Here is a 12351-nt window from a genome sequence, read left to right on the forward strand (position 1 = left end):
TTTCGAAACCTGGGCTACATACAGTATTTGCTAAAGAAGGAAACTTTAAAAAACAGATTTTTTTTTTAAGAGGGCGTTTTTGTTTTTTTCCCAAAAGTATTTATTTTATGGATGATTTTGTTTATAAAAAATAGGTGATAAGACACAAACAGGAACTCCCTCTGCGCACCTCCCAGGCAGGTAAAGGTGTGGCCAGAGTGCTTGGTGGCAGTTACCCGAGAGCAACCCGATTAAAGGACGCTGCGGTGAGTTACAAGGAAAAAAATAATGACAAATATGACATAATTATTATTATACTTGTGTCATGATATTATTATATTTGTGTCATGATGCCATGTTTCTTACAGGGCGGCGTCCCCTTTAATCTATTGGCTATAGGTAAGTGCACCTGTTTTGGGCACGTGCAGTACCGTTTCATTTTTAGAAAAGGAAATAAAAAGAAGGGATTGTACGCCTAAAAAGATGATTTGGCTGCTGCTGAGCGAGTTTAATGATTGTTCAAATGACCTTTGTTTGAATTGAGCGATGACTTCATGTCTTTGTTATGACAATAGGCATTTAAACCGTTTAGAATTTATTTGTACGGTAGAAATAGCAGTGTATTGTTGGGTTAGAGTGAGGAAAAACACAAAATATGTTCCAGTTTGTTTGATTTGGGAATTTGCATGGCCCAGGAAGTGCACGTTTAAGTGTCCTTTTTCTTATGCCTGATTAAAAAATGTGATTTTACGTGCGAACGCTTGATTTCAACTAAATCAGAAAAAATAAAGTGAGACAACAGATGATGTCACTTTTTCGAAACCTGGGCGAGCCTGTTCAGCCGAGCCTGATCACGCGACCCCTGCCTCTGTGTGTTTACACACCCTGTTTATGAACGTTAGGAGTCACGCCCACACACCCTACTTTGCATACTAGTTTTGGTATCTGTTCCTTGCAGTTGACAACATGGTGGAGCAAACACGACAGCCCAGACGCGCTGTCTCGCCTCCCCAGGATGGACCTGACGGTGACGAAGACGTGCAGTGGGATCTGTTGGATGGGACCCTCAGGTACACATTAAACGTACTTTGGGGAAGGAGCACCCCCTTCCTTTTTTTTTGGATCCCAGTGCACAAAGCAAGGCCCATAAAAGCCATGGTGGGACGAGTTTGGTGTAGGAACACCTGTCCTAAATGACTCATAGCTGCATTACCTTTCCTGTACACCAGAAGCTTCGATGCGTTTGTATTGTTCTTCCTCCTCCAGGACGCCAAGCAGGTCTATGCGGGCCTTGGGTCGCCAGTTGGCCGTCATCGGAGACCGGCTGGACCGGGAGCAGGCCTCCAGACATTCAAACGGGTCCCCTGTGCGCAGGTAAACATGCCTTTTAAAGTGTGAGGCGAATTGAACAAGTGACAAGAGGACTGTTGTGGTTTCTGCATAGGGACGTGCACCGATTTCTAGGGGGGCTGCAGGGTTTGTGCGGGGCAGTAAAGACCCGGATGGCGCCCGAGGGATGCGGGGCGTTCTGGGTAAATCACAATACAGATTCAGTGAACTATTATACATTTATACACTCTAAATTTGGGTATTTTTTTCCATTACAGGTGTCCCACTGGTGCACCAACGGAGCTTTTCTTACAGCGGCATTTTCGGTTCTAGTGCGTCTTTGTTGGCGTGGGGAGTCCAACAGGCCATAAGCAGGACTTTGGTCACTTTGAGGGGGAAAAAAGGGTTTTATTAGTTCGTCTCTGTGGTCTATTTTACCTTATCTGACAAAAAAAAAAAAAAACTAAAATTGAGTGAATGTTGAAAGATGCTTTGAGATGCCTCTGTCAGCATCATCATACAGTGGGGCAAAAAAAGTATTTAGTCAGCCACCGATTGAGCAAGTTCTCCCACTTAAAATGATGACAGAGGTCTGTAATTTTCATCATAGGTACACTTCAACTGTGAGAGACCGAATGTGAAAAAAAAATCCAGGAATTCACATTGTAGGATTTGTAAATTATGGTGGAAAATAAGTATTTGGTCAACCATTCAAAGCTCTCACTGATGGAAGGAGGTTTTGGCTCAAAATCTCACGATACATGGCCCCATTCATTCTTTCCTTAACACGGATCAATCGTCCTGTCCCCTTAGCAGAAAAACAGCCCCAAAGCATGATGTTTCCACCCCCATGCTTCACAGTAGGTTTGGTGTTCTTGGGATGTAACTCAGTATTCTTCTTCCTCCAAACATGACAAGTTGAGTTTATACCAAAATGGATACATGGATGATACAGCAGAGGATTGGGAGAATGTCATGTGGTCAGATGAAACCAAAATAGAACTTTTTGGTATAAACTCAACTCGTCGTGTTTGGAGGAAGAAGAATACTGAGTTGCATCCCAAGAACACCAAACCTACTGTGAAGCATGGGGGTGGAAACATCATGCTTTGGGGCTGTTTTTCTGCTAAGGGGACAGGACGATTGATCTGTGTTAAGTAAAGAATGAATGGGGCCATGTATCATGAGATTTTGAGTCAAAACCTCCTTCCATCAGTGAGAGCTTAGAATGGTTGACCAAATACTTATTTTCCACCATAATTTACCAATTTTTTTTTTAAATTCCTACAATGTGAATTCCTGGATTTTTTTTCACATTCTGTCTCTCACAGTTGAAGTGTACCTATGATGGAAATTACAGACCTCTGTCATCATTTTAAGTGGGAGAACTTGCACAATCGGTGGCTGACTAAATACTTTTTTGCACCACTGTATGTGCTAACCGTAACTGACTGTTGCTGGCCTGCAGTCTTTTCTTACGTTAAAAGGGAGCTGGACTTTCTCTTTGCTTATTTGCCATGAATTTAAAAAAAAACAATTCTTACTTCAAATTGTCTCTTTATTCAATAAAAAAATTATAATAAATGTCAATCAGGACCTGCGTCTTCCACGACGACATCCACGTGCGTGTACGCGCCGAAGGCCTTGCGGTTGCACTTGAGCAGCGTGGCGCCCAGCTGCCGCCCGGGTCCCACCTCGAAGGTGTGCGGGAAATTTTGACCCTGCCCACGCTCAAAAATCTCATGCAGCGACTGCTCCCACTTGACGGGCGACACCAGCTGCTTGACCAGCTGCCGCCGCACGTGCCCGCCGCTCATGTAGCGTTTGCCGTCCACGTTGGAGTACACGTTGATCTCCGGACGTCGCACCTGCAGGTAAAGGCCTGAGTTAGAAAACTGAACTTTTGGATCACTAAAATGACAAATAAAAGGAAATCAAATAAAATTGTATTTAATTAAAAATTTAAGGCAATGTTGAGCTTCTGGTGTTTTAAGAAGGGGATCTGAGAACTATAAAAGCCAAATAAATTGTAATGATAATATTATCTAATCAATAAAAATAATATTATATAATACAATTTAAATAAAAATAGGAAATATTACAAATACATATTTAAATTAATAGTAATAAATCTAATAACAATATTTAGACTGTGATTCAGATTATAGGGAGAAAATGGATAAATAAAATATAATTTAGTGAAAAGGGCATGTAATGGGGCTTCACGGTGGCAGAGGGGTTAATGCGTCTGCCTCACAATACATAGGTATTGAGTAGTCCGGGTTCAATCCCGGGCTCGGGATCTTTCTGTGTGGAGTTTGCATGTCCTCCCTGTGAATGCGTGGGTTCCCTCCAGGTACTCCGGCTTCCTCCCACTTCCAAAGACATGCACCTGGGGATAGGTTGATTGGCAACACTAAATTGGCCCTAGTGTGTGAATGTTGTCTGTCTATCTGTATTGGCCCTGCGATGAGGTGGCGACTTGTCCAGGGTGTACAGGCCTTCTGCCCAATTGTAGCTGAGATAGGCACCAGCACCCCCCGCGACCCCAAAGGGGAATAAGCGGTAGAAAATGGATGGATGGAGGGTATGTAATGATAACACGTAAATTGTGACTCAGATTAGTGGAACAGAATATAATACAATAATAATACAGAACAAAATATTATAAAAGAAACTGCAACATTTGAAAAATTACAAATAAAAAATCAAAACATTGCAGAGGAAAAGCCAAGCAAAATAAATTAAATCGGATTTTGTAATCCGAAAAATATTGTTGGCATTCTGGTGGTTAAAAATAACATGCAAAAGTATGAATAATATAAACAAAACCGCAACAATATACTTAGAAATGTACTTTTAAAAAACTCATGTTTTTTTACAGAAGAAACACTGAACCAAAAAAAAAAGACAATTAAATAAATTGTAATAGTGCAAATTGAATTGAATCATATTATTTTGTAATGGAAATAAATGAAAAAAAATAAGTATTGTTAAGATTTTAGTGGTTTTAGAAAGAAAAAAATACACACAAAGTAAAATACTGTAAATAATAATGATACATTATTGTCACCGATGTCCCACTGGGTGTGAGTTTTCCTTGCCCTTATGTGGGCCTACCGAGGTAGTGATTTAGGGCTATATAAGTAAACATTGATTGATGATTGATATGAAAAAAATAACATGCAAAAATATGAATGATGTAAAAGAAACTGCAACATTTTACTTAAAGAAAATATTCTGCAGAGGAAATGCCAAGAAAAACATGAAAACGAAAATTATCAATAGTATGGAGCAAATATAGTCTTATTATGTTTTTAAGGATCAAAATTTAAAAAAGATAATGTAATCTAGCCAAAAAGGTAAATAAATATTAATGTATAAATAATAAGCAAAAATACGAACAATATGTACAAATAATAATTCATAGTAAAATTGGTTTTGGCCAATTAAAGAAAAGGTTTCTCATTCGAAATTCAAATGGGAAAACTATCAAACCATTCAAGCAGAAATGGCGCCCTGTGCTGGTAAAGCGCATCATTACAAGTGGTTTTACTCCTCGTCAGCTCACCTCCAGCTGTCTGAGAACATCTTTGAGGGGTTCAGCGGCCGACGCCATGAGGTCAGTGTGGAACGCCCCGCTCACCGGCAGCATTTTTGTCCTCGCAAAATGAAGACGACTGGAGTTCTGTTGCAGGAAACCCAGTGCCTGACAGAAAGCACAAGCAGCTTTTAGTCCAAAAATGCATTTCAAAGTATTCAGTGAAGATGCTCCCACCTCCTTGTGCCCGGCGATGACCCTGCCGTCGGGGAAGAGATAGTTAGCCACGGAACAGACAGGCTCCGCCAAGCCTAAAGTCTTACAGTGCTCCCTCGCCTGCAGGCAGGCTAGTTTATACTGCGCCTGAGGTTTGCCCATCACTGACAGCATCCCACTGGGGACCAGCTCCGACGCTCTCTGCATGGCCTCCGCGCGCACTTTCACTGCATAGAGCGCTGCAAACACAACCAAACAAGGGATAAATATGGAACGTTCAGGGAACATGGGAAATTGTCCTCTTCATTTACCTTCTGCAAAGGTCAGAGCCCCGGAGAAGACCAACGCGGTAAACTCTCCCACACTGAAACCAGCGGCTGCAACACACGTCTCAATGGCCTGAAATCATGAAAACAGCAACATCATTAATAATGTTATTGTAGCAATAGGATTGGTAAAGTTAAGTTTTTTTGTGATTTCTGATCATTTATGTTGAGAGCCTGCTGATGTACTGCATAACAGTGTGGTACGCCAGCTGCACTGAAGCAGACAAACAGGCGATTCAGGGGGTCATAAAGTCTGCACAAAAAATCATCGGCTGTCCCCTGCCCTCCCTGAACGATATACACAACTCCCGTTGCCTCAACAGAGCAAAAAAACATTACCAAGGACAGCACACACCCTGGCTTCCACCTGTTCGACTTGCTACCATCAGGCAGGCGCTACAGGTGCATCACAGCCAGAACAGGCTCAGAGACAGCTTATTTCCCAAAGCTGTCACCATGTTGAACTCTAACTTATAATAATAATAATTCACCCCGATACAATATAATGCCCTAATACACTACTGTGCAATACTATCTTTCGAGTGCAATACGTCCGACACTGATTGTTATTTATTACTTCGGTACTCTTGTCTTGTTCTGTATATTGTACAGTATTTTGTATTTCTATAGTGTTTTGTATATTGTACAGGATTGCTTATTATTTTTTATTGGATAGTAGTCTGTTTATTTCAATTGTTACTTTTTTCCTTTATTACCTCTTGTGTTATTTATTTCACCCCATATTTGTTCCCACTACCGCACCTTAAATTGGAGTCTTTAATCTCGTTATATGCAAATATAATGACAATAAAGTCCATTCTATTCTATTCTATTATGAGGGCACGATAGCGTGTGTTGGTAGAGCAGTGCATACAGAGGACAGCAGCTTGTTGTTGTTGTTGTTTTGGCATTTGAATAAAGAGGTAGTTGATTCATCAGTCCCTTTTTAGGTTTTTAATATGCAGTACTGTACGGCACTTTATATTGTGTTAAAGCAGGTTTTATCCGGCTAGCGGGATGAGTTTGCCAAGTATAAAAATGACCAACATTTCTAAATGAAAGAAACTGCTTTTCTAAATGTGACCACTAGATGTCAATCAATCAATCAATCAATGTTTATTTATATAGCCCTAAATCACAAGTGTCTCAAAGGGCTGCACAAACCACAACGACATCCTCGGTAGAGCCCACATAAGGGCAAGGAAAAACTCACCCCAGTGGGATGTCGGTGACAGTGACAATGATGACTATGAGAAGAAACCTTGGAGATGACCGCATATGTGGGCAACCCCCCTCCCCCAGGGGACGGAAAGCAATGGATGTCGAGCGGGTCTAACATCCATCCATCCATTTCTACCGCTTATTACCTATGGGGTCGCTGTGCCTATCTCAGCTACAATCGGGCGGAAGGCGGAGTACACCCTGGACAAGTCACCACCTCATCAAAGGGCCAACACAGACAGACAACATTCGCACTCACATTCACACACTAGGGCCATTTTTTTTTTTTTTGTGTTGCCAATCAACCTATCCCCAGGTGCATGTCTTTGGAAGTTGGAGGAGGGAACCCACACATTCACGAGGAGAACATGCAAACTCCACACAGAAAGATCCCGAGCCCGGGATTGAACCCAGGACTACTCAGGACCTTCGTATTGTGAGGCAGACGCACTAACCCCTCTTCCACCGTGAAGCCCGCAGATCTAACATGATATTGTGAAAGTCCAATCCATAGTGGATCTAACATAACGGTGGGAGTCCAGTCCAAAGTGTATCCAATATAGTAACGAGAGTCCTGTCCAAAGTGGAGCCAGCAGGAAACCATCCCAAGCGGAAGCGTATCGGCAGCGCAGAGATGTGCCCAACCGATACACAGACGAGCGGTCCATCCAGGGTCCCGACTCTGGATGAGCGGTCCATCCTGGGTCCCGTCCATCCATTCATCCATTTTATACCCCTTGTCACGTTCGGGGTCGCGAGGGATGCTGGAGTCAATCTCAGCTGCATTCGGGCGGAATGCGGCGTACACCCTGGACCTGGACAGGTCGCCACCTCATCACAGGGTCCACACAGATAGACAGACAACATTCAAACTCACATTCACACACCAGGGCCAATTTAGTGTTGCCAATCAACCTATCCCCAGGTGCATGTCTTTGGAAGTGGGAGGAAGCCGGAGTACCCGGAGGGAACCCACGCAGTCACGGAGAGAACACGCAAACTCCACACAGAAAGACCCAGAGCGCAGGATCGAACCCAGAACCTTCGTATTGTAAGGCAGACGCACTAACTTCTCTTCCACCGTGCTGTACACTAGATGTCACAAAAGCAATTATTTATATCTTTGTAGATTATGCTACATATGTAAACAAAATAAACCACGTTAGTGCACCAGTCAAGGAAAATGAGCAAACTACATAAATAACATCCTGTAATTTCTATCCATCCATCCATTTTTCTACCGCTTGTCCCTTTTAGGGTCGCGGGGGGCGATGTATTTTGATTTTGGTATTATTATTTTTTATCTTGATGGATTGAAGATTAACACCAATGAGTTGACTGATGAACATTATTACATTATTAAATAATGGTAAATACTTGTATAGCTCTTTTCTACCTTCAATGTACTCAAAGCGCTTTGACACTATTCACCCATTCATCATCATGGGCAGTCACTCAAATGAGTATGACGATCCTCGTGGAAGGGGTGTATCCCTTTATGGAGGATGCCTGTGCGTGACTTTGTTTTACGTGGGGAGGCTGGTGCACAGACAGTCACCACACAATCCTTGACAGAATCGGGTAAGGGTCCAGTGGCATGGAGTCTAAGACAACTGGGGACCCTTTTCTGCTGCAGCCTTCTTTCGCCATCGCAGCCGTTGTGATAGTTCTTAAATCTACCATCTTGCCCAAGCCACTCACCCATTCACCCACTGATGGCGGGAGCTGCCATGCAAAAGGCGCTAACCACGACCCACCAGGAGCAAGGGTGAAGTGTCTTGTTCAAGGACACAACGGACGTGACTAGGTTGGTAGAAGCTAGGGATTGAACCAGGAACCCTCAGGTTGAATGACACGGCCACTCTCCCAACAGCGCCACGTCGTGCCAAAAACCCCAACAACATTATGATTTGTCCATTTTCAGAATGTGCTTGTTCTGTTTTTAAACAAAGAAAACAATCTGAAGTTGTCTTTATTTTTAAGTTATCATGCCAGGATTTTACCAGTCCGGCCCACTTGGGAGTTTTCCTCCATGTGGCCCCCGATCTAAAATGAGTTTGACCCCTCCTGTGTTAAAGTGTGCAAACCTTCACTCCATTTGGACTTTTGTCAAGGCTGGAACTCCATCCATCCATCCATTTCCTACCGCTTATTCCCTTTGGGGTCGCGGGGGGCGCTGGTGCCTATCTCAGCTACAATCTGGTGGAAGGCGGGGTGCACCCTGGACTAGTCGCCACCTCATCACAGGGCCAACACAGATAGACAGACAACATTCACACTCACATTCACACACTAGGGCCAATTTAGTGTTGCCAATCAACCTATCCCCAGGTGCATGTCTTTGGAAGTGGGAGGAAGCCGGAGTACCTGCAGGGAACCCACGCAGTCACGGGGAGAACATGCAAACTCCACACAGAAAGATCCGGGCCCGGGATTGAACCCAGGACTACTCAGGACCTTCGTATTGTGAGGCAGACGCACTAACCCTGGGGTGTCAAACTAATTTTAGATCGGGGGCCACGTGGAGAAAAATCTACTCGTAAGTGGGCCGGAGTGGTAAAATCACGGCACGATAACCTAAAAATAAAGATGACAACAGATTGTTTTCTTTTTTAAAAATAGAACAAGCACAATCTGAAAATGTACAAATTATGTTTTTTTTACACTTACATGTTCCAGTTAATAGTATTCTGTCTTTATTTGTCATTATTTATACTTTCTGAACAGATTACGTGATAATGTTCATCAGTCAACTCATTGGTTTTAATTTTCAATCTTTATTTATGTAGTTTGCTCATTTTCCTCGACTGGTGCACGAACATATTGTGGTTTATTTTGTAGCATAATCTACAAAGATACAAATAATTGCTATTGTGACATCTAGTGGACACATTTAGAACTGTTTTTTTCATTTAAAATTTCTGGCTCATTCTTATACTTAGCAAACTCATCCGGCGGGCCGGAAAAAACCTGTTCGGGGGCCTGATCCGGCCCGCGGGTCGTACGTTTGACACCCCTGCACTAACCCCTCTGCCAATTGTAGTAATTTTAAATAATTTATTTGTAAATTATGGTGGAAAATAAGTATTTGGTCAACCATTCAAAGCTCTCACTGATGGAAGGAGGTTTTGGCTCAAAATCTCACGATACATGGCCCCATTGATTGTTTCCTTGACACGGATCAATCGTCCTGTCCCCTTAGCAGAAAAACAGCCCCAAAGCATGATGTTTCCACCCCCATGCTTCACAGTAGGTGTGGTGTTCTTGGGATGCAACTTAGTATTCTTCTTCCTCCAAACACGACAAGTTGAGTTTATACCAAAAAATTCTATTTTGGTTTCATCTGACCACATGACATTCTCCCAATCCTCTGCTGTATCATCCATGTATCCATTTTGGTATAAACTCAACTCGTCGTGTTTGGAGGAAGAAGAATACTGAGTTGCATCCCAAGAACACCACACCTACTGTGAAGCATGGGGGTGGAAACATCATGCTTTGGGGCTGTTTTTCTGCTAAAGGGACAGGACGACTGATCCGTGTTAAGGAAAGAATGAATGGGGCCATGTATCGTGAGATTTTGAGCCAAAACCTCCTTCCATCAGTGAGAGCTTTGAATGGTTCACCAAATATTTATTTTCCACCTTAATTTACAAATATATTTTTTTAAATTCCAACAATGTGAATTCCTGGATTTTTTTTTTTTCACATTCTGTCTCTCACAGTTGAAGTGTACCTATGATGAAAATTACAGACCTCTGTCATCATTTTAAGTGGGAGAACTTGCACAATCGGTGGCTGACTAAATACTTTTTTGCCCCACTGTATAGAGCTGGTCCACAGTTCCACGAAAACCACACTGTTCCTCCTGAATCCGAGGTTCGACTATCCGCCTGGAACTCATGATTCATATTTAAAATATGTATGCACTGCAGACATGAACGCTAAACTGCCTTACTTTGGGGTTTTCCTGGTTTAGCCTCTCCACGGCAGCCAGGGACGTGACAAACACAGCCGGCTGACAGTGAACCGTCTTCATCAGTTCCTCCTTGGGTCCCTCTAGGCAGAGGGACAGAAGATCGTAGCCGAGGATTTTCTGGGCCACCTTGAACATTTCTCCAACATTGGGGTACCTCAACAGTCCGCGTCCCATGCCCACAAACTGGCTGCCCTGCCCCGGGAAGAGGAACACGGAGCAGCTGATGGGGTCCTTCCAGGGTCTCTTGGGCTCAGGCTGGACGGGTGTGTCGGAGGGGGCACCGTCAGAGCCATTCCCTGGTATCGGTGTATCAGTGTCGATACCGTCAGTTCCATTCCCTGGTATCGGTGTGTCGGTGGGGGCACCGTGAGAGCCATTCACTGGTATCGGCGTGTCGGTGGGGGCACCGTGAGAGCCATTCCCTGGTATCGGTGTATCAGTGTCAATACCGTCAGTTCCATTCCCTGGTATCGGTGTGTCGGTGGGGGCACCGTGAGAGCAATTCCCTGGTATCGGCGTGTCGGTGGGGGCACCGTGAGAGCCATTCCCTGGTATCGGCGTGTCGGTGGACAGCGTCCTGCACCGAGAGAAAAGTTGTCTGACCTTCGTCACGTTGAAAACCAGTGACGCCAACATTTATATATAAAAAGTCACCCAAAGATACTTCTAATGCAAAAACGTTACAATTAATTCATAAAAACTATACTTTGCTCGAAAAAGACACAAATATTCTACCGGCGTGACATTACGGACGCTACCATGTTTAAATTTGTCAACTAGATAGCTACTTCCGGGATTGGATATGTACTTCCGGTGTATATTTTTGATTCACAGATTTGACTTTTTCGTATCTTTCGAAATAAATATAAATAAACATATTCAATAACTATATGAGATGTATATGTTTGATTTAGTTATACAAAAAAAATATTACTTTCGGTTACTTCCATGTTTACTCCTGTGCCTGACGTGCCTACGTGACGGCCATCTTGGTGGGGGCCACTTTCCCATTTAATGCAATGCAATTTAACGCGGTGTATATTGAAAACAAATATTTACTTGCCTATTTCTCAATTGATTTTGATTCAATTTACTTTGTTAAACTAAAAACATGCGCTATTAATATGCTACATTTGATATTTTTTTGTAAAAAAAAAAAGTTACCTATGAAAGATTATTGTCAGTGTGTTATCTATAGCAGTGGTCCCCAACCTTTTTGTATTCGTGGACCGGTCAACGCTTAATAATTTGTCCCACGGTCTGGGTGGATGTCCGTTTTTTTTTTTTTTTTCCTTTGTCATGAAAAAGGGACGTTTTTGTCATGAAAAGGGGAGGTTTTTGTGGTTGGTGCACTAATTGTGAGTGTATATTGTGTTTTTTAAGCTGATTTAATAAAAAAAAAAATATATATTTTTTTTATTTTTATTTATTTTTTAATAAAAATTAATTAAAAATTATTCTGCGGCTCGGTGGTTGGGGACCACTGATCTATAAGGCATTTTTTGCAACTGTATGCAGCCCAATGTAACTATGGAAAAAGACTAAAAAAATGGGACCCATTACCTCCCTGCTTTGCACTCAGCATCAAGGGTTGGAATTGGGGGTTAAATCACCAAAAATATTCCCATGCACGGCCACCGTTGCTGCTCACTGCTCCCCTCGTCAAGGGGATGGGTCAAATGCAGAGGGTAATTTCATCCACACCTAGCATTTGTGTGACTATCAGTGGAACTTTAACTTAATATTATGTTGGCTCTTTG

The 12351-nt window shown here is 42.7% G+C and overlaps 1 protein-coding gene across 1 annotated transcript; it reads right to left on the reverse strand.

The window, feature by feature from the left end:
• Positions 1-2845: 2845 nt before the first annotated feature.
• Positions 2846-11393, reverse strand: mcat (malonyl CoA:ACP acyltransferase (mitochondrial)). The gene is made up of 5 exons (XM_061912155.1): positions 10571-11393; positions 5377-5464; positions 5087-5304; positions 4880-5017; positions 2846-3176 (listed from the first exon to the last, which is right to left on the reverse strand). Exons 1-5 carry the CDS (start codon positions 11225-11227, stop codon positions 2895-2897), a joined length of 1383 nt encoding a protein of 460 aa, XP_061768139.1. The 5' UTR covers positions 11228-11393; the 3' UTR covers positions 2846-2894.
• Positions 11394-12351: the final 958 nt, after the last annotated feature.

This window comes from Nerophis ophidion, linkage group LG10 (assembly GCF_033978795.1).
Source record: "Nerophis ophidion isolate RoL-2023_Sa linkage group LG10, RoL_Noph_v1.0, whole genome shotgun sequence".
NCBI lineage: Eukaryota > Metazoa > Chordata > Actinopteri > Syngnathiformes > Syngnathidae > Nerophis > Nerophis ophidion.